The sequence below is a fragment of the Syngnathoides biaculeatus genome, chromosome 14, assembly GCF_019802595.1.
Source record: "Syngnathoides biaculeatus isolate LvHL_M chromosome 14, ASM1980259v1, whole genome shotgun sequence".
Taxonomy (NCBI): Eukaryota; Metazoa; Chordata; class Actinopteri; order Syngnathiformes; family Syngnathidae; genus Syngnathoides; species Syngnathoides biaculeatus.
Genome location: NC_084653.1, coordinates 18763837 through 18791367, shown reverse-complemented (window position 1 = coordinate 18791367; position 27531 = coordinate 18763837). Strand labels below are relative to the sequence as shown.

Genomic DNA, 27531 nt, shown 5'->3' with positions numbered 1-27531 from the left:
AAACTAGGCTTCTAAAACAAATTTCAAACTAATTTGAAACCCTAAACCTTTTATGAAACAAAAATTTGAAGTCGTAACCATATTTTGAAACCATAATCCCATTCAAAACCCTTAACCTAGCTTTGAGACCATACTTTGAAAGTGTAACTCTTAAAGCCTCAATTTGAAAATCCAAACCTACTTTTAACCTTTTACTCAGGATTTAGACTCTTCATCTGAACTGGAAACCAAACTTTTTTTTATAACCTTGATGTGAAAGCCTCTTCAACCTTTTTTTAAAAAAAACAAAAAAAAAAACAAATTCAATCTTACCTTGAATTCTTAATCTTGTTTTATGAATCCGACTTTGAAACTATATTTTTGGAACCCTAAAACCTTTCTGGTTGTTCCTCAGTCATACTCACTGGTACTGTTCAGTGGTGTTAGCACAAAAAAACTAAACAAAAAAAAGCCAAAGAAAAAGCCTGTACATCTTCACTAAGGTGAAAATGCCGATATTTTTGCTTGCCTACATAATGGCAGCTTTGGCTGCGGGCGAAATCGATGCTCTCTCCTCCTTTGAACCAGTTTAAAACATTTGACATTTTCAAATAACGCTGGAGATGCCAAGTTGTGTGATTTGAATGTTTTTTTCCTCTGTGTTGTCATCTTTGGAGTCCTTGGTTATGTCGTAGCTGTCTGCACTCTTATCTCAAGCTGAAGGACAAAGATTGAGCGGAATGTGTGTGTCCAATTGTAGAAGAAGTAGATTTAATGAAAGAAAGTGCTACATCATGTTAAAGCTTTGTGTTTTATTTGAAAAAATGGTAATACACACACACACACAACCCCCCCTCCAAAAAATGATGGCACTAGCCAGACTAACACGTAGCTATCTAACAGGGTTGATGTAAAAATTTTATGTAAACCAAGTGTGGAGTTCCCTGATTTTGATGTCACTGACGCTAACATGTAGCCAGCTATCATGTTGACATAAAAAAAGTATTAACCGGGAAATTGTTCAACGGTGACATAAGCGACGCTAACATGTATCTTAAAAAAAATGGAAAAAACCCTTGTGCCCTTGTGCTTTTCTTTCGACTTGTCCTGTTAGGGGTCGCTGCAGCGCCTTATCTTTTTTCCACATCAGCCTATCCTGCATCTTCCTCTCTAACACCCACTGCCATCACGTCTTCCCTCACAACATCCATCAACCTTTTCTTTGGTCTACCTCTCACTCTCTTCCCTGGCAGCTCCATCCTCATCACCCTTCTACCAATATACTCACTCTCTCGCCTCTGAACATGTCCAAACCATCAAAGTCTACCATGTAGTCTCATAGAATTAAGACAATGTTGAAATGTGGCAAAACCAGGAAATCCCCTAATGTTGACAGTGATGCTAACATGTAGCCAGCTAGCATCAGTCATCATCACCCTGGGAATATGTGACGCAAGCACAGGTTTTGTGGCCACAAGCTACCAGATGTCCAAACTCATGACCGGAACTCATGCTTGGACATAAACAGCTCAGAATGAGCCACAGTGCAGAGCTTTGTCAACGCTGTGCAAATGACCTTTGTCTTGGGAAATTACTTTAAAAAAAAAAAAAAAAAAAAAAGGAAAATTGTCAATAGTTCCTTGTTGGTGGCAACTAAAAATTGCTTCGTTTCTTTGGCATATCGGCCGTGACCAAGGAAAAATCAGATCAGTAATACCCACAGAATTTTGGGGAAATTCAGCCCCTGAAGCCAAATTACCTCAGAACCAAGAAATTTAATAGGCATGCCTATTCTGAGTAGATTCACAAAGAAGTCTCAAGGAGCCATGCATGAGAAGACACTGCAACGTCTGGCGTTTTAGTTCAAAGTGGCCATTTTATGGTGATCTAGCAGCCAGGTTCATCCAGGGGAAAATATATTTGGTTGATATTTTAAAATTCAGCCATAGAAACCAGATACATTTAGCATCGTGAAATTTGGTTGGGATGACTATTATAAGTAGACTTATGTACAAATCTCTCCAAATGCCGTGCTGTAAAAAGACAAAGGAAGTCTTTCATTTATGTTTATTTATGTATGTTTGAAGCAGCCACCTTGGGCTCATTTTCCAGGTGTTTCACCTGGTGGAAAATTTACATCTTGTCATTTGTTTTAAATTAATTCCTCAAGCCAAATTCATTTAGCAATCTATAATTTGTTTCAGAATTCAATCATGAGTAGCATCACAAAAAAACATTTCAAGCAACAAACTTGAAAAGACAAAGGATGTCTGCAGTTTTGTTCGAAGTAGCCCTTTTACGATCATCTCGAAGCATGTCCCTCCTGGTGAAAATGTATATTTGGTAGTGATTTGAAAATTCAGCCCCTGAAACCAGTTTGACTGAGCAACATTACATTTGGTAGACATCTATTGTGAGTGGCCTGGATAAAAGTCTCAAGAAGCTGTGCTTGAAAAGAGAAATTGCGTAATGGGTTTGAAACAGCTTTTGTTAGGACTGTTTGACATTTCTAAGGGCCCTTCAAAGAGGATCTACAATTTTACTTGATTTATCTGTTTGATAGATACTTAATCTGAACCATGACAACAATTGTCATTCATTCATTCAAAGAGAATTCTCAGGGTTTTTTATTTTGAGTTCTTGTCTTTGTTTGCCGAAGTGTGAGGATTTGCCATAAAACATAAGTAAATAAAAACTCGGCACATTAATGTTTCAAGAATTTAGGCTCTGAAGCCAATTCCACTTAACCAGATGAAATTGGGTCACCATGAGTATCAGGATTATACTCACAAAAAGTCTCAACTACTCGTTCTTAAAAATACTGAAGGTTTCCTGTGTCTTCGGTTTGAAACGGCTGTTTCAAGGTTACATAACGATCAGGAGTTCCTTGATGAAATCGAACACACAAAAATGTATTAAACCACTGAAACAAGTTTCGGTTAGCAACATAAAATTCTGTGGGCATGACTATCATGAGTAGACCCACCAAACAGTCTCAAAAAGCCATTTTGTATAATGCACAGGAGTCTGCCATTTTGGATAGAAGCAGATTTAAATCAACATTTTGATCATTTCCAGGGGTCTTTCAAAGACAAAATTTTCCTTGGGATTCCATCCAATTGCTACCCAAGTTTAGTTCTCGCCTGTGGTTAGGGGCACCTCCTGGATCTGAACCTCGTCTACCGAGCCCTCTGGCAAATGAACAGTCATGGTACAGGCTCGAATACCACCCAGAGGCTCCAAGATGTCGAACACATGGTCCCACGTGTCCTCCTCGGGGTCGTAGCGCTGCACGATGTCTACCATGCAGCGGCTGTTCCACGAGTACCCGCCCACCACGTAGATCTGGCCTTGGAAGACGGTGACACCCACATCACTTTGGCCCCGCGGCATGGGCGCCACCACCGTCCACTGGTCGATTTTGGGGCTGTAGCACTCGCAGGCCAGTACGTCGTCATAGTCGGTGCTGCCCCGGAAGTGGTTGCCACCCATGACAAAGATGCGATCCCCCACAGTGCACATACAATGGAGGCCCCGCAGCTCCTTCATGTCCGCGCGGCGGGTCCACGTGTCCCTTGCCGGGTCATAGCACCACAGTTCCCTCTGGAAGGTGTCGTGGGTGATGCCACCTAAATGATATCATTGGGAAACGGGATTCAGCTAACTGGCCCAAGGCATAAGCCAACTAAGCACATGCTTAGGGCTCCATGACCATAAGATGGCACCATAAAAGCAATTAACAGTCAACAAAGCCTGGGATACCGAGAAAGAGCCGAGTAACATAAAAAAATCAAAGTTTAGATTAAGATAGTTTAGTTTTTTTTTTTTTTTTTTTCACGTTGTGCATATTTTTGTCAGCTGTCTTTACCGCATTGTGAGCAGATGCCTGTTTCCTGTGACGGGCCGAGGCTGAGAGTGGTTACAGTGACAGGATGTGCATTTGGTGAGAAAAGGTCAAACTGAGCGCGCTTTTGCGACTTGTCAAAAGAGGCACTTGCATGTGATCAAAGTGTCAAAGGTTGTGACTGATTGATACCACAAGGCCATATTAACAGTCTTAAAACATTGCTTATGATAAGCATTTATCTTCTCTTTAGAAGTCTCGTTTTCTCTGGTACACCCACTGAATAACCCTCAGGTTATGTTGTACGTCAAACTGATCTTTTCGTTTATGGTGTAAAATATTTTAAAAAGTAAAACTAAAAGTAGGACACCCTCAATCTTTCTTATTTTTATTGTGTGGTATTTTTCATTAGTATAATTTTTTTTTACAGATGTTTTAAGTTTATCTGGTGTGTTAAATATTTTGTCTTGGCAGTGACACAAGACTTTTTCTCTCGTGTGAAAATTTTATGCCACTTTTTGATTCTGAAATTTTCCAATCGTCACAATCATATTAAAAATAACAATATTTTTCATCAAAAACACATATGTCCATCTATCCATTTTCTTAGCCGCTTTTCCTCACAAGGGTTGCAGGAATGCTGGAGCCTATCCCAGCTATCAATGGCCAGGAGGCAGATTACACCCTGAACCGGTTGCCAGCCAATCACAGTATAAGTATTTTAATATGTTTTAAAATATTAGATATTTTTCTGTCAACCTTTTAGCCCCCCAATGTCATTGCCAGGTGGGTATACTATGCCATGCATGTTAAAAAAAAAAACCAATACTAAGCTAAAAAAAAGTACATCTTTTACAATATTTGAATTTTCAAAGTTAAACTAATACTGTGATGATTAAACATGAGCAATTTGGTGTGCCACAGAAGCAAACAATTTTAAAAAGTACATTAAAATAAATACCCTCATTGTTTTATTAACATTGTAAAATCTCAGAAATAAATTTTTTTAATAATAAAAGGTTTAAAAGCATTAAAAAAAAGAAAAATCTGTAATGAATATATCATTACAGATTTTTCTTTTTTTTAAATCCCTTCTCTCACTGAGGCTCAATATATTTAATATGTACAGTGTGTGTAAATTAAAATTTAAAACAACAAAAAGAAGAAAAGAACAAGTAGTCTTATTGTTTATATTTTAAAATGTTAATTAATTGAAAAATATACTGAATATTACTTTTACATGTTTATTTTTTCTGACAAATACACATATACATATTTTTAATTGGAGGTTGTAGAACTCTAAAGAGAGTCAAATTGATGCGCCACACAACGGGGAGGAAAGAGCGTCTCTTCAACTAAAATGTTTTCACAAGGCTTGTTCCACTTTAATTCAGCGGCCCAACCTCCCACTCTCAGCCTTGAATTTGCCGCTTGTGTTTATTTAGAGACAAGAAGGCCTTTTTCTGTGAGGACAAATAGTCAAGGCCGCCACAGTGTCTGTGAACCTAGTTGCTTTAGTGGAAGTTCTGTTTTTCCACATTCTGTTCTGTTTTCGGGGTCTGGAAGGCTGCATCAATTAATAAAAAAGATGTACACTATTTTCCAGAAGTTAAAAAAAACCCCAAAATGCTATGATAATGTCCAATCTGTTTTGTGGTATTGTTTTTTGGATGTAAATATTTTGTTGTTGAACACCCACCTGAGACCACATTTGACTCATTTCCTTTGTCGTCTTTGCACGCAACCGTGTTTTTGTGTTGTTGCAAGACTACATTTTTATAGTGTAGCGTTCCTTTGGTGGTACCTGAGATGTACATCATGTCGCCGTGTACCGTCCCAGCGTGTCCGTAGTGAGACTCGGCCATGCTTCTCACAAACCTCCACTCGTTGGTCTTCAGGTCGTAGCACTCCACTGAGTCTGAAGTTCCAGTACAAAATAGTTTGAGGTTGTATACAGGATGATGCAGGATACATTTACAAAGGTTTGTAACCAAAGACTCGATGAAAACCGTTAACAAAACTGTGGCTTTCTTGTTCGCTTCTGGCTCCATCAGTGGTACGGTTATATTTAGGTTACTCTTAAACTGAACCAACCATAACTCACCCCCTATGCAATCCCTCAGTACAATTTTCTTAGGGTACTTTAACCCTAACCCTACCACATAGTCCAACTTTAAACATAATCCGAATCCCAAAAACGAGGGAAGAGCTTCAACTATCCCCCATTACCGTGATTTAGTTGCTAAGAGGAACTCCCAGAACTACCACTACTCCCCTGGAACAAATAAAAATCATCTCACCGATCTCTCCCGCCACATTTCTGCCACCGACAGCGTAGAGTTTCCCCTTCAGAGCGCTAAGGTGGAAGAAAGTCCTCTTCTCGTTGAGTGAAGCAATCTGAAGCCACACGTTGAATCGTGGGTCATAGCGGTAGGCACTATCGATGGCTGTCTTACCCTTGGTGTCATAGGTACTTTGACCTAGGAAGACAGTGTGATTTTAAAAAACAAAAAAAATATATATTTTTTTGTCCAAACTTTGTTTTGACTCTCCAACCTCCGACGATGAAGAGGAAGCCACCCAGAAGGGCCACACCATGTTGGTAACAAGGCACATCCATGGACTTGAGGGCTCTCCAGTGACCTGTTTTGTTGTCATACATCCTCAACTCACGGCTCACCACCAGCTGCTGCCGCATGACCCCCCCCAGTGCCACAATGTGGGTAGTGTCTGACCGGATCTGTGTGCGCTCACTTTGGAGACCCGGCTGCATGAAGGGCATCATCTGATAGTTACTTGCCTCCAACAGGAGGTTGATGCAGGAGGTCTCGGAACGCATCAGGGAATCGCTTTCTTCATCCTTTACGTTTTCTTCATGGGAGATCTGGATCAGCTCGGAGGGGCTCATCAGGGGGAAGCGAATGTGACGCATCAAGTCGTAAACTGAATGGCGGCGCTTGTCAGAGTCGTGAGTCACCCAAGCTTTGGCGATTTGGTAGAGCTCCATTTCAGAGAGTCCATTCAGAGAGTTGCTGGCCAGGGCTCCGGTGATGGTCTTCTTGGAGAGTTGAAGGTAGCGACCGCACTGCACCAGGGCCGACAGGTTGCGGCTCACAAATTCCGCTACCAAAAAACAGATAGGCTCAACCAACTTTCTTAGGTGCTCTAATACAATATGTCTGTCAATCCATCCATCCATCCATCCATCCATCCATCCATCCATCCATCCATCCATCCATCCATCCATCTGTTTTCCAACCTAACCCATTAATCCAAAGCCTTCAATTCGGGTCATCACTATACCATAGGGGTACCTTAGCCCAAACACTAACTTTAAGCCCGCACAGTACTACGAGGAACCCCCTCACCCCCAAACACGACACAGTGTCTCGTCACTCACCAATGTTGCGCTGCAAGTCCTCCAGAAGTAAATCAGATGCAATGCACTCCACCTCCACGCAATTATCAACTGTAATCTAGATTGACAGAAGACAGTAAGCACTTGATGCTACAGTTAGCACTCCCCCAAATTGAATGGACTTGACTGAAATTCACCTCACTGCTCAGAAGCTGGTTGCAGAACGAAAGCACCGGGATGACCTGAAGGAAGTTGGCAGCCTCCAGGGTCTCTTGAAGGTTACCCATGTCCAGGTTAATTTTTGATGTATAGATGAAGTCTAAAATGTTCTTCAGGCCCAATGTGGTCACGCCGTGCAGCTTGATCTCGCGCATATCTGTCTCACGCATACCTCCTGAACAGTGTAAAAATACTGTGCTTTACTTGAGTATTTTTACGAGTTTTTACTTTTACTCCCTATATTTTCTCAATCTTTACATCTGAATACAGAGTGTAAAAAGATGTGACCAGAGAACGGTAAAATCAACTGAGGTTCAACTCAGTCAAGGTTCCGCTGTTTTTGTACTTCTGCTCGAGTACAGAGTATGAATACTTTTCCCACCTCTTCTCCTGAATGGAGAGGAATTCACAAGAGCAGATGGACGAGGAGACGCAGCCACAATTGCCCAGGTCAGTAAGGCTTCTTAACTATCTAGCAGAGGACGACTAACCTGTGAACATAGCCTTGAAGTAGTCACTGGATGATGCCATGATGACTCGGTGCACTGGGAAAGTATCCTGACTATCTCCGGGAACCAACACCACATCGCACAGGACGTCACTTGCCCGGAAAGTATTAAAACCCTGTAGAATTAAAAAAAAAAATGCAGACAATTATGGGTCACCAGACAAAGCTCTGGGCTTGGGTCTTGGCTTGTACCTGTAACACATTGGAGCTGTGTTCATTACTACTGAACCCCTTTGAAAGAGGCCGAGGGGGCAGTTTGGGCTTGGTGGATTTGTCCGGCCGTTTGGGAGGAATTTTTGTTGCTGGGGCAAGAGAAACCAGAGCCAGGGATGGAACTTGATGTGGAGCTGCAGCTGGAGCTGGAGCCCGAACTGGAGGTGGGACATTGTTTGATAGAGGAACCCTGTCCTCTACCACAACCACACAGAGAACAGGTTTTAACTGGAATGTCACTCAGCAGATTTTCCTCTTTCCGAAAACATTATTTACAATGCAAAGAATGGATGAACAGAACATGGATAAACGTTTAATTGTGGGATAGTGGCATAAAAAGTCGAAATTCTTTAATCTAGAACTTTTTCGTCGACGTTCTTCCAGGTCTACAAAGGAGAGGACTCACCTTGCTGAGCCAGTCGCTGCGGGGGTGGCGCTGCGGATCTGTCGGGATGACTCGGCGCGCGGGAATGACGCCTGGCACTCAAGCGGGAAAAGCGGAGACTCAACCTCCCTGGTCCACTGTCATCTCCGACCCTGTGGTGGCAAAAACAGCGGTTGGTCACTAGGTTGGTGTCCTCCTTAGCACCCTTGACACCTGACTTTGGGAGCATACATGTAGCTTTTTAGATGTGGAACCCCTACACCAGTACAATCATGATCCTTTTTCATATACACAAATTTATACATCCGTCATTTTGCTTTTTGTAACAAGTCAAAACTTTATTATACTCTGTGCACTTGCAAAGTAGAACACTCAAGTTCCCTGTAACTGACACCTTCTCATCTGTCTAGTATACACATTTCAAATTTGAGAGCAATCGGACAAAATCACTATGACAAGTATGTCTTTAGAAGACCCCTTTACAATGGCCAAAGTGAGTACATTCTATATTTTCAAGCAGGGCTTTTTGAGATTTTTTTTTTTTGCGGGGTTTACTCATGATGGAAGTATCTCCCAAATTTCATGTTACGTATTTAAACTGGTTTGGGTGTTGAATTCAACAAAAAATACCCTAAAAGAGCAGCATCAAACTGATGGTTTTTGTGGGTCCAGTCATGATGGACATGGCTCCTAAATATCATTTTGCAAAGTGCAACATTTTATCTGGTTCTGACATTGTGGGGCTTAGTTACTAGTATCAGTTTTGTTTTAGCTTAATAACTTTAAACTTCAGTGCCATGATCTGCCCACACAGAACAGCCAAAACCCAAACATTGCATAAATTGGTGCCATCCATCGGTCTCGAAAACGTGGATTAGTTTCTCTTGGACAAGTGAATCTTTGAAGGATTGGAAATGGCCAAAAAGACTCTAGAATGGCTGCTTCAAATGAAAATAATAGACCTCCAGTAGCACATTGTATGTAAAAAAAACACCTCACCCCATGTTGTTGCAGTTGTGAGCTTGAGGGCTGTTACCGCACTAGTGAGACTTCCTGAATGGACACAATGAAGAACATTGTTCACTTCAGTTTGTATGTATGCAGGATTCTCTTCTTCACTGTCGTCACCATAAGATGAAAAGTCATCAGAATGTTTTATTTGCACATTTACTGGAGTGGTTCATCATCATTGCCGTGATCAGTCTGCATGCGATTGGAAAAAAGTGCTAATGCGTCACAATTTAGCATTGCCCATTTGTATAGTGCATGGTTGCAGTTTGGTAGTAATTGTACAAAATCAACTTATGATTGACACAGCTACCAAATTTCATATTGCTATGTATGTAAGGGCCTTGGGGATTTAATTTAGTAAAGATAGTAAGGACCACAAAAATGACCAAAATGAACTTTAAAATGCCTTCTTCAAACCTTTTTGAGATCTTTCTGTGGACGTGCTTACCAAATTTATGGTTGCTAAGTGAAAGTGTTTTTCAATGCTTGCTCCAAAATAAAAGAGGAGACTTCCTGTATCTTTTCAGGCATGTCATCTTTAGAATTTTTTTTTGTGGTTTCCCAAATTTCAGGATGAACATACCTGAATAATTGCCATTTTTTGAGTCTGGGATATAAAAAAGCTGAATTATGTGAAGTGAGACTAGAAGCGGATTCAATCGGGCTGTTAACTTTCCAAAACTCACTCATAAGCACCTCTGGAAAGTTAGAAAATGAGGTCTGGAAATCAGTTTCACTGACTCATTTTGTTCATGACTGTTATAGCAAGAGGAACTAAAATGTCTCAAGGACAGGTTCCTGCCCCAACCTGAACAGAATTTTGGTTTGAACCAGCCATTTTAGGGTCAGTTCCAGTCCTTATACTCTGCAGGAAAAGCCCTGGACAACTGTTTCCCTGACTAACATGAAACTGGGTCTATATCTATTATAACCTGACACACAAAAAAAGTCTCAAGGACCTAAGCTTGACCAGAAGGATGGCTATTTTGGTTTGAAATACCCATTTTGGAACAAATTCCAAGCATCATATTTGTTAGAAGTTGTCCAGGATGCCAGTTTCACTGATTGGCACAATAATTGTTTACATGTCTATGATAAGAGGAAGCACAAAAAAGCACGTGAAAGACCTAAACCCGTAATTGACAAGGATGTCAGACCTCAAATTTTAACATTGTCAGCATACACTTTTCACCTCCTGTGTGCACCTGATGAATAAGGCACTTAAAGTACACAACAATGCAAAACCACAGAGATGAGTTGTCATCACAATAAGAACTGTTTGGCTTACCGGGGTGATATCCTCCTGAGCAGACCGGACCCCAGGCCTCCTCCCTCCAGCCTGATGCTTTTGGAAAAAAAAAAAAAAAAAACGCTGCGAGGAACAAAATGTCAGCATCACCGTCAAGAGGGTTGTGTTTCTTGTCGAGAGGGTTTCGGCGGATTTGGAACACGAGCTCAGCAAGCCCTCACTCACTTCCTGTGTTACTTCTCTTTTGAGGCCATGCGCTACTCTCTCGTCTAAATGACATTTTGTGAGTTCCCAATGAGAATTACACGATTGGACTAGAAGTCACAGTCACAATGTTCCAGGTTTGAAGAAGAAGAAGAAGACTCACCTTTGTTGTCATAAGCATGCGTGCATGCAGACAAAATTTGTTCTCTGCACTTTACCCATCACAGTGAACCAACACATTTGTTCGTCGGACATAGGGGGGGGATCTGAAGACCCCGGGGGGCATTTTGGTGAATAATTGTCTTGTCTGAGGGTTACCATAACTACGATATGGCCCATGCCCAAAACAAATTTGCCCACCCCTGCGGTACTGTATACTCTAGCCTCGACAATAAGTCTCCAACAACTGACTGGCGACCAGTCCAGTCGGTTAACCTCTTCTCTTGCCAATGGTGACCTCTGACCCTAATGAGGACCTCCACATTTTCCATAGGTGTGAATGGTCATTCGCCCCTATTAGTGATTATTACCAGTTTTCAGCATCAGCCTTATTTATTTATTTTTAAAGCTGATAGCCAATAGATCATGTTAAAACTGGGCAAACTTCAGGGAACTATTTGATTGATTCAGATTTTCAATTAAGTACCAAGAGTACCAGGAGAGGAACTGTGGTACTGCATGCGAAAGTTTGCCGTGGCGGAGAAATATGTTAGAATAGTACAGTATGAGGGTAGCAGAACAGTGGTGAGGTATGCCGTAGGTGTGTGAGAAGAATTTAAGCTCGAGTTGGGACTGCATCAGGGTTCTGAGATGATCCCCTTCCTGTTCGCTGTGGTAATGGATAGGCTGACAGATGAGGTTAGATTGGAATCCCCTTGGACCATGATGTCTGCAGATGATATTGTGATATGCAGTGGAGGAACTATTAGAAACATGGAGGCATGCACTTGAAAGGAGAGGAATGAAGATTAGCCGAAGTAAAACAGAATATATGTGCGTGAATGAGAAAGGTGGAGGGGGAAGAGTGAGGCTACAGGGAGAAGAGATAGCGAGGGTGGAGGACTTCAAATACTTAGGGTCAACAATCCAGAGGAACGGTGAGTGTGGTAAGGAAGTGAAGAAATGGGTCCAAGCACGTTGGTACAGCTGGTGGAAGGTGTCTGATGTGTTGTGTGACAGAAGAGTCTCCGCTAGGATGAATGGCAAAGTCTATAAAACGGTGGTGAGGCCGACTATGATGTACAGATTAGAGAAGGTGGCACTGAAGTGACAACAGGAAAGCATAACTGGAGGTGACAGAAATGAAGATGCTGAGGTTCTCGCTTGGTGTGAACAGGTTGGATAGGATAAGAAATGAGCTCATTAGAGGGAGAGCCAAAGTTGGATGTTTTGGAGATGACGTTCGAGAGAGCAGACTTCGATTGTTTGGACATGTCCAGAGGCGAGAGAATGAGTATGTTGGTAGAAGGGTGCTGAGATGGAACTGCCAGGAAAACGAGCGAGAGGAAGACCAAAGAAAATGTTGATGGATGTTGTGAGGGAGGACATGAGGGCAGTTGGGGTTAGAGAGGAAGATGCAGGAGATAGGCTAAGATGGCAAAAGATGACACGCTGTGGCGACGCCTTACGGGATAAGCCGAAAGGAAAAGAAGAAGATTTTCAGTTAAGGTTATACGAGTTGCTGCTAGGTTCGCTATTTATTTGTTGATGTTTTCATTTCATTTTATGTTGCTTCACCTGGGTGCTCGCTTCACTTTTTGTTACAAAGTTTAGTCTAGAATTATTAGTAGTATTTTTTAATGTGTTGCAAATCTGAAAAGCTGCTGAGTAAACATGCTTAAAAGGATTTAAATGTGATTGCAGTCAGTGTTTGCGTTTATGTTGCTCAAAAGTTTGAATATTTTCACTTTTGGTCATCTTGAAAACACAAGTATAAGAAATTAAATGTTATGATTTTTGGATTTATTAAAACACAAACAGCATGTTTTGTGTGCGAGGTTTCAGTGTACAGTTTGTTGGGATCCCTTTTGTTTAGATTACAGTAAAAACAGGTGTTGGCTTATGTTGAAAATGTCCCGCTGCCTTGTGCAGGCGAGCCGGTCACAGTTTGGAAAACTGGATGAGGTTCCTGTTGATTTCCGCCACATTCCGGCAACCTGCAACAATGAAATGGTGGCACTTCACAGCGGACCGACGCCATCGAGGCGGTCGTGTGGACCAGTCGCGCTCACCCGATAAAGCCATGGACAGGCGGAATTCGTCGTTTAGAATTTGCAGCACCTCCCGCACTCCTTCCTCTCCCTGAAATGACAAAATATTAGGAACACTTCTCAGGGCGCTGCAGTGAAGTTGGACACAATTTTACTGGGCTTGTGTATATGAAATATTTCATCTCAATATTGTTTTTTTTTTTCTTTTTGGATGTGGCATTAACTCAAGTTCTCAAATGTATCTATTTTTCATTACATTTTCAACGGCCTATACAAAATGATTTTATATTTTCAATTTTTTTCATTTTATTTTGTAATTTTTAAAACATTTTTGTCATGAGATCAATAATACATATATTTCATTGGAACTTTTTGAAATGGACCATTTCCATGTTTTCTAATGAAGCTCATTCTTGTTCTCAGTTGTATTTCTTATTTTTGTATTTATTGTTAAAATATTTATGAGTAACTGAAAATGTCAATGTATATATTTTTTAAATTATACATCTATCTTACATACATCTATTTAATTTAAACTTTTTGAAATTACTTGCCAGTGGGAAGTTAATTACTATTACATCAATAGTTTTAATGTAATTAATATTACTTATTTCATTTTAATTGCTTATTTAAAATCTGTAATATTAAGTTTTAAAAGCAATAATAATCCTTATTTATTCGTGTTGTTGATGCATTCGTGTTGTTGATGTGCTTTTTTTTTTTCAAATGTAAATACAGGTACAATATATATTTTTTTCATTGTTGTTAGTGTTGTTACTGGGGAGGCACAGTAAACGACTGGTTAGCACATCTGTCTCACAGTTCTGAGGACCCGGGTTCAAATCCCGGCCCCGCCCCTGTGGATTTTGCATCTTGTCCCCGCTTGTGTGGGTTTTTTCCAGGTAGTCTGGTTTCCTCCCAAAGTCACAAAACTGTAAATAGCCGTTGGTGTGAATGTAAGTGCAAATGGTTGTTTGTTCATATGTGCCCTGGAATCGGCTGGCGACCAGCTCAATGTCAGTTAGGATAGGCTCCAGCATACACCGTGAGGATAAGCGGTACAGAAAATGAGTAATGTTAATGTATGTTATGACGGAACTGCCATGGGAACACAAAATGGGCCACCCTCAGGGTCACCATACTGTTATTAAATAATCAAATGATGGCCATACTGTAATACTGTTTATAGACATCAAGTTAAATGTATCACTCAGATTTATCTTCAGCGGGTCATGAAATACAGTAAGTGGAAGAAATTTATCAGTGAAGGACAAACACATTCACACACAAAACCGTGTGCACCTTGTACGCAAGGCCCCAGACTGCCGGCCGGCCGATGAACACGCACTTGGCCCCCAAGGCCAGCGCCTTGAGCACATCGCTGCCCGTCCGGATGCCCCCGTCCAGATAAACCTCGATCCGGCCTTGCACCGTGTCCACGATCTCAGACAGCGCGTCGATCTGTCGGGACAACACAATCACGACCACACGGTCAGCTATTTATCTGTCGCAAAAGCAGTGATTCGTGTGTTTGCGCTCGAGCCATGAATGTTTTCAGAGCACGCCTTACCTCACCTGTTCAACTCCAGATGAGAAATTATTGTGAGAGCTCATTTGAATAAGGGGTGTGCAAACGTTTCTGCTGAAGGGCCACATTTGCCTTTTAAAAGGGACAAATAGGCCAGCTCATTTAAATGTGACAAAAAAAAAAGTTACATGTGCATGTCGAATATGCAAAATAGTTTTCCGTTGGTATAGCGGGTTGTTCAGTGATGTCATTGTCTCCTACTTTTTCAACATTGAAATAAAGAAAAATAAGAAATAGGATTTCTTCAAAATACATAAATAAAACGCCAAACAATGTTGGATCTTATTTTCATTCTCTCTCGGCCAGCTCTAAAACAGAAGAGCAAACGGCTCCGATGTCGGAACGCCATGTTACCGAGGCCGGGCCGCCGTCCAGCTGCCTCCCGCCGTGGTTGGACACGATGACGCCCTGGACGCCATGCTCCACCGCCAGCTCGGCGTCCTCCTTAGTCAGGATCCCCTTGATGATGATGGGCAGCCGTGTGATGGATTGGAGCCAGTAGACGTCCTTCCAGCTAATTGATGGATCCAAAGTGTTGGCTGGGATCCCGTACTCCTCTGGTCCTGATGCTTCCTGATGGGTGAAAATCTTTTTTTTTCCCCCACAGTTGTCATTTCAATCTACACTTACTTGCCAAATCATTAGGGAACCCTACATTTCTATATTCAAGTCATCTTTTGTTATCAGCCTTTCACACTTCCTTTTATGAGCGTACTTTTTCTTTCTTTATCTGGCATTTAATAAGCAACACTCACTCGTCCCACCCTGTGGTTTGTTGAAAACAATTTACAGTGAAGAAAATAAGTATTTGAACACCCTGCTATATTGCAAGGTCTCCCACTTAGAAATCATGGAGGGGTCTGAAATTTTCATCGTAGGTACATGTCCACTGTGTGAGAGATAATCCAAAAAGAAAATTTCAAAAATCACAATGTATGATTTTTTTTTTAACGATTTATTTGTGTGAAACAGCTGCAAATAAGTATTTGAACACCTGTCTATCAGCTAGAATTCTGACCCTCAAAGATCTGTTAGTTCGCCTTTAAAAGTCCACCTCTCCTCCATGTATTATCTGAAATCATATGCACTTGTGTGCGGTCCTTAGCTGCATAAAGACACCTGTCCACCCCATTCAATCAGTAAGACTCAAACTTGTAACATGGCCAAGACCAAAGAGCTCTCAAAAGACACCAGAGAAAATTGTACAACTCCACATGGCTGGAAAGGGCTACGGAGAAATTGCCAAGCAGCTTGTTGAAAAAAGGTCCACTGTTGGAGCAGTCATTAGAAAATGGAAGCTAAACATGACGGTCCATCTCAATCAGAGTGGAGCCCCATGCAAGATATCACCTCGTGGGGGCTCAATGATCCTTAGAAAGGTGAGGAATCAGGCCAGGGCTCCATGACAGAACTTGGTCAATGACCTGAAAAGAGGTGGGACCACTGTTTCCAAGGTGACTGTTAGTAATACACTAAAATGTCATGGTTTGAAATCATGCATGGCACGGAAGGTTCCCCTTTTTAAACCAGCACATGTCAAGGCTTGTCAGGTTTGCCAATGAGCATTTGGATGATACAGAGGAGTCATGGGAGAAAGTTTTGTGGTCAGGTGAGACCAAAATGGAACGTTTTGGTCATAATTTCACTAACCGTGTTTGGAGGAAGACGAATGATGAGTTCCATCCCAAGAACACCATCCCTTCTGTGAAACATGGGGCTGGTAGCATCATGCTTTGGGGGTGTTTTTCTGCACACGGGACAGGACGACTGCAATGTATTAAGGAGAGGAGATTTTGGGGAACAACCTCTTTTCCTCAGTCAAAGCATTGAAGATGGGTCGTGGCTGGGTCTTTCAACATGACAATGACCCAAAGCACACAGCCAGGAAAATCAAGGAGTGGCTCCGTAAGAAACATATCAAGGTTCTGGCGTGGCCTAGCCAGTCTCCAGACCTAAACCCAATAGAAAATCTTTGGAGGGAGCTGAAACTCCGTGTTTCTCAGCGACAGCCCAGAAACCTGTCTGATCTAGAGAAGATCCGTGTGGAGGAGTGGGCCAAAATCCCTCCTGCAGTGTGTGCAAACTTGGTGAACAACTACAGGAAACGTTTGACCTCTGTAATTGCAAACAAAGGCTACTGTACCAAATATTAACATTGGTTTTCTCAGATGTTAAAATACTTATTTGCAACTGTATCACACAAATAAATCGTTTAAAAAATCATACATTGTGACTTCTGGATTTTTGTTTTGAGATTATCTCTCTCACAGTGCACATGCAGCTACGATGAAAATTTCAGACCCCTCCATGATTTTTAAGTGGGAGAATTTGCAATATAGCAGGTTGTTCAAATACTTATTTTTTTCACTGTAGTTTGTCAATTTTGACAGGTAAGTGAAAAGCTTTAAAAAGGTGTCCTGAGCTATCACAGGTGGTGAGGCCAGAGGAAAGGATACTGTTTTTTTCTTTTCTTTTACCTGAAAGACGCCATCGAAGTTCTTGACTTTGAGATGTGGTGGGAGCTTGAACTGGTTGCGGATGTCGTTCCGCCGCTTCCCCGTGTACGGTACGTCGACGGTGAGCACCAGGGCCTTGAAGCCCAGCGCCTCCACGCGGTGGACAATCTGCTCCGACAGCTTGCGGTCGCGGTACACGTAGAGCTGGAACCATCGGTAGCCGTTGGGTGCCGCCGCCACGATCTCCTCCACCGAGCACGTGGAATAGGTGCTGGTGATGTAGCACGTGTTTAACGCCTCGGTGGCTGTGCAGTGGAGAAAAAAACAACGCCCAATTATTCCAATTGTTGCACCTCGACTTCCTTGTTTAATGCGACCAGCAATATTCCCTCAAATTTTCATGTCTCAGCATAAACGTAAACTTCCTGTGTGGTCCTTGGCCCATTGTGTGCAACATCAGGTGTGCCACACCCTTACCAGGCGTGTCGAAAACATGAAATCAACAACTTGCATCCATCCATTTTCTTTGCCACTTATCCTCACGAGAGTCGCGGGGAGTGTAGTCCCACTTGTCAATGGGCAGGAGGCGGGGTGCACCCTGAACTGGTTGTCAGCCAATCACAGAACAAGTTGGATCCCTTACTGAAAGTGATCACCCCCCAAAATTCATACAACACTAATTTCCATTCAATCTGCATTTATATAATTGATTTGTTTCACATACAATGAAAACTACATAATGTATTTTTTTTTTTTTTTTTTTTTAGGTGAGTGTTATCTTGTAATGTGCTTTATATCAGGTTGAGGGTTCTGTTCTGGAGAAGAAGATAAAGATTAAAAAAAATAAGTGAGGCAGTCTTAGCCAAAGTGGATGCAAAACTTGGTCAAAAAGAAGTAGCTGTTAGAGGGGCCTTTTTTGGACGCTCGTATTTATGACAAAGCTGAAATTAAACTTTATATTAAGTTCATCTTAGAGAGTCAGTCTGTAAAGGTCTAAATAGCAAAAAGATGGCACCTGTGAAATGAAAGGCCACAAAAAAAAATAAAATAGCCAACCCACCTCTTGCTGTGGCCATCTCCCCCTCGTGCCAGGCCAGACAGTGAAAGGCCGTGGGCGCGATGCCCACCGGGAAGCTGATCTCCGTTCCCTGCACGGTAGTGCGGGTGTCGCTCACCGACACGTCACGCAGGATACGAGGTCTCAGGCGGATCCTGGAGACGAAGAGAACGTTAAATTTGTTCTGGTGATTCTCAAAGTGTGTGATGCGTACATGGCCCAAAATAGTATATATTTTTAACCTAATATTCACCATACAGAGGTTTAAAAATACATGTTTAGGAATAAAACCTCAAATTTTTTATGATTAAAGCCAGGGTTACGGATTCAAATAATGATTAGAGTTTTTAGCCAGGGTTGAATTTTCAAGTTTTGGTTTTAACACAGGGTTGGAGATTCAAAATTCAAATGAGTGTTTCTAAACCAGTTTTAGGGTTTCAAGCCTGGGTAAAGACACTTACAGGTGACATTTAGTTTGCGCAGAACCCACCACAGGATAGGGTGCAGGAAAGCCGATATCTGGCACTGGTTTTAAAACGGAGCAAACAGGAAGTCGTATATTACCTTTTTCTTCAGGTTTGGAAGTAAAGTAAGAATATGATTTGTCAGTGGCTGACAATGGAAAGCCCTGAAGTATAATAAGGGGGATGGACGGCCGTATCTGGGGGAGTTTGAGGCTCGTCTGTAAGTTGCAGCTCCAGGAAGACTGCTTCAAGGTTTGGTCAAGGTTCTGACCCAACAAAGTGAAAACTACACATGGTGTGATGAGTTAAACCTACCAAGAACTGGGTTCTCAGGCTATAAGTGTAAGAGTGGTTTAAAAAAAAGAAGTACTAATTTTATTACCTACATATTCCAAGAATGTTACATTAAACTTCAACTTTAGCAAATTGTAATTTGATATATATTACAATTAAATGAAACTTTTTTTTGCGTGGAAGAATGAGTAAGGAGCATTTTTTTTTCTTTTTTTTTTTTTTTTTTATGTCCCGAAGATTGAGACATTGGGAGCACATGAATTTTCTCCTCCATGATGTTTTACCGCTTATAGGCTAGCAGGTTGTCGTCTCGGGTGCAGCACTCATCAGCTCCGGCAGCGTAGTAGTCCCATGTGGCCTTGGACAGATGCTCCTTGGCATACTCCTCAAAATCTGTCAGGCATACCATGGCCATCTCGGCACACTGACCCCCCTCTCTGTGAAACGCAGCATTAGGAACACTCCCATCCTGTCCCCCCATCCTACATTACATGATGATAACTTTGAACCCATGAAATCCATACTAAGGTATTTCAAAAAATGTCATTCATTGACTATCAGAAACTACCAATTAAAGAAAATATATATTTTGAACAGGAATGGAGCATCTCTGAATGTTCTGAACTCCTGCTTCCGCGTTAGCAGAAGAGGGTAACGTCACCTGAGATTTTGGATTTTAAAAACAAGGTTAGGGTTTAAAATGAGGAATTAGTTAGTATTTCAAATAAGGGTTGGGTTTCAAGCCAGTTAGGCATTCCAATGAGGGTTCCAAGGCTTTGAAAACCATGAGTAGGGTTTCAAATTTGGGGTTAAAGACCGAGATAGTGCTTCAAACTATGTTTCAAGACTGGATTTAGATATCAAACTAGGATTTAAAGAAGTGCTAATACATAAATACAAAATACAACACAACTAAATAAAAAAACAACTTCAAAAGTACACAGTGGGTGATACAAAACGATTTTTTTACAGCATTTTGATTTTTATATGGCTTAATGTTTCCAATGCTAAAACAGCCAGGATTAAAGTCCATCCATCCATCCATCCATCCATCCATCCATCTATTTTCTTTACCGCTTATCCTCATGAGGGTCGTGGGGAGTGCTAGAGCCTATCCCAGCCGTCAATGGGCAAGTGGCGGGGTACACCCTGAACTGGTCGCCAACCAATCGCAGGGCGGATTAAAGTCTTACTTTCTCAAAGTTATTGCCGATTTAAGATTTTAGGCATCCGTAATTTGCTTTGTCGCATACAATGCTGCTGACGATTGGTGCAGGTGTTCATGTTCGGATGTACACTATATTGTAGCCATTTAGTTCTGCATTTATTATTATCAAACGTTTTTTGTACATACAGTGCTTGGAGCCTTGAGATACGAGTGACCCAATTTACTAGTGATTTTTGAGATAAGAGTCATCATTCTCACGATTTTATTTGCTTTGACTTGTGAGCAAGAACTTGAGACACAAGTGCCGTATGGTGCCCGCGAACTCAAGTAACCTCATTTCACAATGAGCCGCAGTTCAACAGATGCAGTAATTAACAATTCTTCTACAAAGAAGCTTCTGGATGTTAATTGCCACTCGCATTTGAGGTTTACAGTCACACTAAACATAGAGAAATACATTTTTTTTTTTTAAAAAAAAAGCACCTTAGCCTTTACATCCGCTAGCTCAGTACTAATGATGGGATATGCCATTAATGGGCTAACAAATAGCATGCATTTGGGGATGTTACTTGCCTTCAAGGAATGCATACTTGAACACAAATTATGGTGCAACACATAGAGACAGATAATATAACGATAGTCACAGGCATATATTCTTCATCCAAAGTAAGAGGTGATTGAAGGCCTTTTCACACTGCACTTAGCAGGGCGCGGCCCTGGCGACTCCATTGATTGAGGGTGCGTCTCGAGTTAAAACATTTTCAATGTTGTGACGTCAGATGGTACATCCAATAGTAGAGGGGTTGGCGGAGTGATTTCCGAGACCTAACAGTATTAGACCAAGCCAGCAGGAAAACACCCACACTGAGCAAGGACTTCCAAATATGGGAAAGCTTGCACTGGAGTACCATCCTGCTTGGGTCCTTCCTTGCGGTCAACACCAAGAAAGCCAAGTACAGTGTGAAAAGGTCTCAATATTACTGCGGCTTGCTGAGGAGTTTTTATTAGGTAACTTGAAAAACGCATAAGTTGGGGGCACTCGCAAGTCAAGTCATACTGTACATTCAATGTCAATTATTGTCGATTAACATTGTGGAAGAAAGCAAAAAAAAATAATGTAAAAACTAAATTTTAAAAGTTATTCGACTAAAAACCAACAAACAAAGTTGTGTATTCCGTAATGCATAAACCTGCACTAAAATTGTTTCTGATACATTACATAGACTCTGATAAACACAAAAAAGAGCTTTTTATTCTGATGTTGACTAAAATAACCAAAAAAATGTATATTTATATTGATGGTGCAGTAAATATCGTCTCAAAAATGTTTAATAAAAAACCTCACCGGTTACAAATGCTCATTCTTTCTTCGCTCTTTCAGCACATGGCCAACCCGCCTGACAGAGTCATAACCTGACAACAAGACAAAGTACACTTTTAATCAATAACTTTGCTGCATTTATTCAGGTGAACAAAATCTCATCCCCAGGTTATAATTTAACACAATAATTTTTCTTTCCAAAGTAAATAAAATTAGTCAAACTAATCACAAACTAATGTGATATACTATCAGTATTGTGGAGTAATTAATTACATGTAACAACGTAATGTATATTAACTTCACACTTTATGTAACTGTAATCCATTACATAAATATGTGTGAGAAAAGGTAATGAAATTACAGTTGCTCCCCCCCTCTCCAAATCATCCCCCCCCCCCCCCCCCCCGCTCAAGTCGACACTTGTCAATGGTGCGCTCTGGTCACGTGCTATTCAGGTCTTCCGCAAACATGACGTTTCCATATGTGACCTTAAAGCGTCACCTTGTGGTGAGATCTATCAGTTTTCTCTCAGAGTTGGGAAATGTTAGACGCAATTACACTTTTGAAGACAACAGAACATTATTTTACTATTTTTTTAAAAATAGTTTCATTGTTTTTTTTTTTTAAATAGAATATTCACTTATCAGTGTTGCCATATCAAGCAATATTGTCCAAATTGTGCACATTTTTGCACATGCTGAGCACAAATAACGCAGCAAACATTTTTTGTATGGTTTTTTTTTTTTAAATTTATCAGTTTTTGTTCAGAACAGTTATGTAGTTAGCCCCAAAATAATAATGTATGCTTTTAATCCACTTTTGTGTAGAGGAAACATGAAATGTTCCTCTTGGTGCATTCATTCATCAAACTATCATCAAATGTAATTAGTTAAATAAGTTTTGAAAAAATAGTTGAACAAGTTACATGACAGTTACATTTTTCAATAGGGTAATTGTAACCACCTACATTTCCAAAATAATTTTACCAACCGTGTACACTGTCATGGATTACAATCTCAAAAGAAACGGTTATGCTACTACAGAACATTTCCACTTATGATCACTTGAGGGAAGTGCAACACTGAGTAATAAATCATACTAGTAGCCTCCTAATAAAAATGTTAATACTTTTGGCTTCAAATATCAGAATTGTCACAATTCACCATCCAGTGCGGACATTATACAAAGCGGATACATGTACGACTCGATAATACTGTTAAAATAATTGCTGTAAACCGTTGAGCTTTAAAAGTGGTAGTTATGAAATAAAACTAAACAATATTGAATGCAGGGTGGTTATGGGCTTCAGAAAAATTAAGGCAGGTAAAAGTGTGAATTAGAAAGTGAAAGCCTCTTTGTTTTCAGTTTTAAGTCATTTAAAATGTAGGATTCAGTGCGACTGACATCACATTCAGCAGTCCTTCCTCTTCAGATGTTTTTTTGTTTTTAAACAAAATTCAGCATACAGGTTATCATTGGCAATTAAAACATAAGTAAATACATTTCAGCTTGGTATAAAAACACTTCAAGTTGTTGAAGTTACACTTCAATGCTTCCCCTTTCAGTGTTTTGTTCTGGGACCATTGCAGATTTGTCCCCAAATTTAATTTATGTTGATAATAGAATGTCAACAACACAACTACAGTACGAGTACATCAATGTGTCGTACATTTAGCCTTCATGTGGCTGCGCGAGTGTGTGTGTTTGTGTGAAAGTTGTCAATCACATGCTGAATGGTCGCTTGGTGACAGCACATTGTCCAGTTGATTTTCTAGAATACTTGCTCTCTTTCAACATGTCACAAACAAGCTGCCCTTACTACCCAACAGTTTTTAGTTTATATAATATAATATAAAATAATATAATATAATCTTGCTTTTTCAATTCCAGTATGAAACTGATGCTGCTGCTTGTCAGCACTGAGGTGAAAGATGTAAATGGAAAAAGTCTTACCTCAACCTGTTGTGCTACCAGCGGCCTTCGGTGCTTCCGCTCTCATGTGACGAGGTCGTGTCAGAAGGCAGGCCCCCTCGTCGCATCCCCACGCCACCCCTGCGGCCCCCACTTCATCACAGTGAGAAGCCCCTCCTCCAAACCCCCCATTACCCATCACCCCCTCTGGCGTTACTGGGTCCCCCACCCCTTTTTTTTTTTTGTATCAGAAAACGACAAGAGCACATGTAGAGTACTACAGCTGAACTGTGGCGGTATTGCTTGATAGGCAGAAAGGCACCCAAACACAAACACACACATATATATATATATATATATATACTATTAATATTTGATAATTATCCACGTGTTTTTAAGCCTGAGACAGGCTTTCATGAAAGGGTAAGGTTTGGTTATGATATGATTTCAGGACAGAGTTTCAAATAATTGTTTACAAGTCACAGTTAGGGTTTCAAGCCTGGGTCAAGGCTTGAAAAAAAGGGTAAGGGTTTCAAATGGGAATTTCAAACCAGCGTTAGGGTCTCAAGCCTTTCAAATTAGGGTTTCAAGCCTGGGACTAGGTTTTCAAATTATGGTTTCAAACCAGAGATCGGGTTTGGGATTAGGACTTCAAAACAAGGCTCGGGTTTTAAGTTAAAGGTTTCACATTTTGCCTATTTAGACCGCCGTAGAGTGACTCCCTAACATGTCATGTCATTATCCAAGCTGCTTATCCTCTCAAGGGTTGCGGGAAAGCTGGAGCCTATCCCAGCTAGCTTTGGGGGAAAGGCGGACGACACCCTGAAGTGGTCGCCAGTCAGTTGCAGGGCAGATTTTGACACCGTCACTGAGCTGGAATTTATCCCACACTGCCCGCACCAAAGGCAGGCATGTGTACCACCAGTGACTCTACTCCCTAACATGAATTTTATATAAAAATCTCAATTCTACAAAAAAAAACCATTGGTTTTGTCATACGAGTGTCCAGAGAAGGCCCCTCTGACAGCTACTTCTGTTTGACCCAGTTTCATATCCGCTTTATCCACATTTGGCTAACACCCTTCCTCTGATTGGTTGCGTCCTTGATGAAGAACCACCTGAGAACACATGTGTTTATGTTGACAGCGCTGACTTGAGATTTGGGAGGGAGGCAGAGATCTTTGCTAGTGAAGTAGATAAGCTTGAGAAATTCAAATGACCTGATGTCACGCCTCTCTGGTGAAAATTCTCTGGAATCTGGGAATGCATAGACAATTTTAATTCTTATTTCACGTTTGCAGAGTCACCATAGAAACAAAATTACATACTAAATCAGGAGTGTCACACTAATTTTTCCCGTGGGCCACATTGTGATTCCGGTTTCCCTCAGAGGGCTGTTATGACTGTGAAACAATATAAATATTTAATCGTCTCATCGTATTTACATCATCAATTTATGATCTCCTTTTGGAATCAGAAATCAGGGGTAATGTGTTTTCAACTATTCATAAAAAATGCTTGTAATATCAACTTTATCATTTATGATGCATGAAAATTAGATTTTTACAAGAATAATTGAAATTGACACTCTAGATTTGCCTTCACGGGCCACATAAAACCATGTGGTGGGCCGGATCTGGCCCCCGGGCCTCAAGTTTTACACCTGTGTCCTAAATGCTCGAAAAAGATGGATTGGCAAAATATGGCACTTTAAAAGTTTCAAATTGGGGTTTCAAGCCTTGGGGTTGTCAGGTTTGAGTTCAACTAAACTGGTCAGACCCAAGAATGAATTATTTCACCAGACAGTGCATTTTACTTTTTTATGATTTGTATTTTATTGCATATGTCTGGCTTTTCAAGGTAAGAAATAATCACATAAATGACACAGAGGCCTTAAAAACCCAAGTTTCGCATATACAGTAATACATTTGACATTATAGTGAGAAATGGTAAAACATCCCACCACTGATGCCCGTGGTGAAAAAGTATATTTAAACGTAATTGCAAATGATGTGCGCAATATATGCTCATATGTATGGTGTGATTGTGAGTGCAAATGGTTGTTTCTATGTGCCGTGCGATTGGCTGGCAACCAGTACAGGAACTACTCCAGCACTCCCGCGATCCTTATGAGGAGAAGCGGCACAGATAATGGATGGATGGATATATGGAGTGTGTCACCGTGTGCTGATGTGTTTGTGGCCGTTTGAGTGGTCTCACGCAGCTTTGAATACCAGCAGAACTTCCCTCAACATGCCAACGCTCACTTGAGTGCACGTTAGGATGTGCTCAACCCGTGTCATTGTTGTGTTAGGATGAGAGAAACTTCACTGTCACCATGGTGCACTGAGACTACAACGTATGCTAACAATGCTGCTATGTTTGATTCGCGCTCCACGGGCATTCCTCTCCTTTCTCCTTTTCTTTTTCAAAGTCAGACATGATGATTCAGCCCCCCCACCCCAAGAGTCACCCGACTGTCTTATTGGTCAACATCATTCAGTTACCTTCAGTCATAGCAATAGCTAGACAGCCCCCTCGTCAATGCATGTTCATTTTAAAATGAATCACAAATTGTTAAAAAAATGTCAAAGTGCACGAGACAGATCCCACAGCCCCAATGAGAAACAAGAGAACATCCTGTTTACACAGTGCAGTCCCATTGTCTCTATAAGATAACACATGAGGCTGTATTACTCTTTAGCAGTCTTTTATATCACATACCGTAAATCACTTACAGAGCGACAAGTATTGCAGGGTATGTAAACGTCATTAACAACGTAATTCAATTACATTTTTAATTATTACATGTTATTACATACCAAATCGTTTAACTTTTTTTTTTTACGTTTCCAAGGCTGTTATAGTGTTTAAGATAACAAGGACACAATATTGCAACCAAAAAAACAAAACAAAACAAAACGTGTAGATACATAAACACTAGACAACAAAAAAAGAGATGTATGATTTCTATATTACACCAGACAGTCACACACAAGCATAATCCAACACCCGTGTTGCACATACACGTTTGATAAGAGATGACGCTTGATATAAATAAATCTTGGACGAAGCTGGCTCAACAGGAGGATGACGTGACGATAGGACAGCTCGTGGCGCTGGAATGTTGCGTGCTAGTCAAGCTTGGCGAAAGATTTGTCTGCATGCCCCAGACCGGAAAGATGTCATTATTCAGACAACTTGACTTTTTAATTATCTATCTTGCTCATATAATGATAAATATGCATCTAGTTTGAAATATGTTTTAAATTGGGATTTAAATTTTAAGTTTTGTCTTTCCGAAAGTCACGCGGTGACCACTAGGCGTGTGGGGCGTTATTCTGGCTTCTGCTATTGACCAATGGCCAGTGTTTTATTTCTTTGTTTTAATAATAATACAGAAATTGGCAAATTGATACTTTTTAAAATGGAGAGAAGGTCCCGGTTATTCGTGTGGATTTAACTATAATGAATGAACCCCAGGGGTGGGACGGTGGATCAGCTGAAAAACGTAGGCCTCACAGTTCTGAGGTCCCGGGTTCAATCCCGGTGTGACTATCTGAGCGGTCCCGGTGCTGCAAAGTCTATTTGTGAGTAATGCGCATGCGTGTATATTTTGTAAACCTCTGCCCATTCTGAAACATCCCCATCCACGCTTCAACATGTGCCATTCGACAACTTGTCGCCGAGTGTTCATGTTCGATATGGACGTTTCAGAAAGACGAACACAGCGAACGTAGATATATGTGTATATCTTTTTATCAACTTTTGTTTTAAGGTTAGGTTACAACATGTGTTAGCTCCCTCTATGTAGAAGAAGGGGAACTATGAGACCGGGAAATTTCCTACAAGGAGACTTTTCAGCACGGGGGAGTGCTCAGACCGTCACACCGGACCCGCCTTTGTGGCGTTTGCATGTTTTCCCTGTGCATGCGTGGGTTTTCTTCGGGCACTCCGGTTTCCTCTCACATCCCAAAAACATGCAACATTAATTGGACACTCTAAATTGCCCCTCGGTGTGATTGTGAGTGTTTGTCTCGATGTGCCCTGTGATTGGCTGGCCACCAGTTCAGGGTGTACCCTGCCTCCTGC

At 41.1% G+C, this 27531-nt stretch overlaps 2 protein-coding genes across 4 annotated transcripts; both read right to left on the bottom strand.

Moving 5' to 3' along the window:
- Positions 1 to 836: 836 nt before the first annotated feature.
- si:rp71-68n21.9 (kelch-like protein 9) lies at positions 837 to 10854 on the bottom strand. 3 transcript variants are annotated; one of them, XM_061841061.1, is made up of 11 exons: positions 10806 to 10854; positions 9506 to 9559; positions 8528 to 8658; positions 8101 to 8318; positions 7892 to 8024; positions 7379 to 7575; positions 7224 to 7299; positions 6380 to 6946; positions 6124 to 6303; positions 5628 to 5741; positions 837 to 3608 (listed from the first exon to the last, which is right to left on the bottom strand). In XM_061841061.1, exons 2-11 carry the CDS (start codon positions 9508 to 9510, stop codon positions 3112 to 3114), a joined length of 2118 nt encoding a protein of 705 aa, XP_061697045.1. In that variant the 5' UTR covers positions 9511 to 9559; positions 10806 to 10854; the 3' UTR covers positions 837 to 3111. The 3 variants fall into 3 exon arrangements, with proteins under 3 accessions (XP_061697045.1, XP_061697047.1, XP_061697044.1); XM_061841063.1 differs by lacking the exon at positions 10806 to 10854 and having other exon boundaries at positions 9506 to 9885; XM_061841060.1 differs by lacking the exons at positions 9506 to 9559; positions 10806 to 10854 and having other exon boundaries at positions 8528 to 9499.
- A 2115-nt stretch (positions 10855 to 12969) lies between these two features.
- hao2 (hydroxyacid oxidase 2 (long chain)) lies at positions 12970 to 21583 on the bottom strand. Its single transcript, XM_061841064.1, has 8 exons — positions 21553 to 21583; positions 19324 to 19476; positions 18285 to 18436; positions 17246 to 17529; positions 15123 to 15341; positions 14483 to 14641; positions 13202 to 13271; positions 12970 to 13126 (listed from the first exon to the last, which is right to left on the bottom strand). Exons 1-8 carry the CDS (start codon positions 21567 to 21569, stop codon positions 13071 to 13073), a joined length of 1110 nt encoding a protein of 369 aa, XP_061697048.1. The 5' UTR covers positions 21570 to 21583; the 3' UTR covers positions 12970 to 13070.
- Positions 21584 to 27531: the final 5948 nt, after the last annotated feature.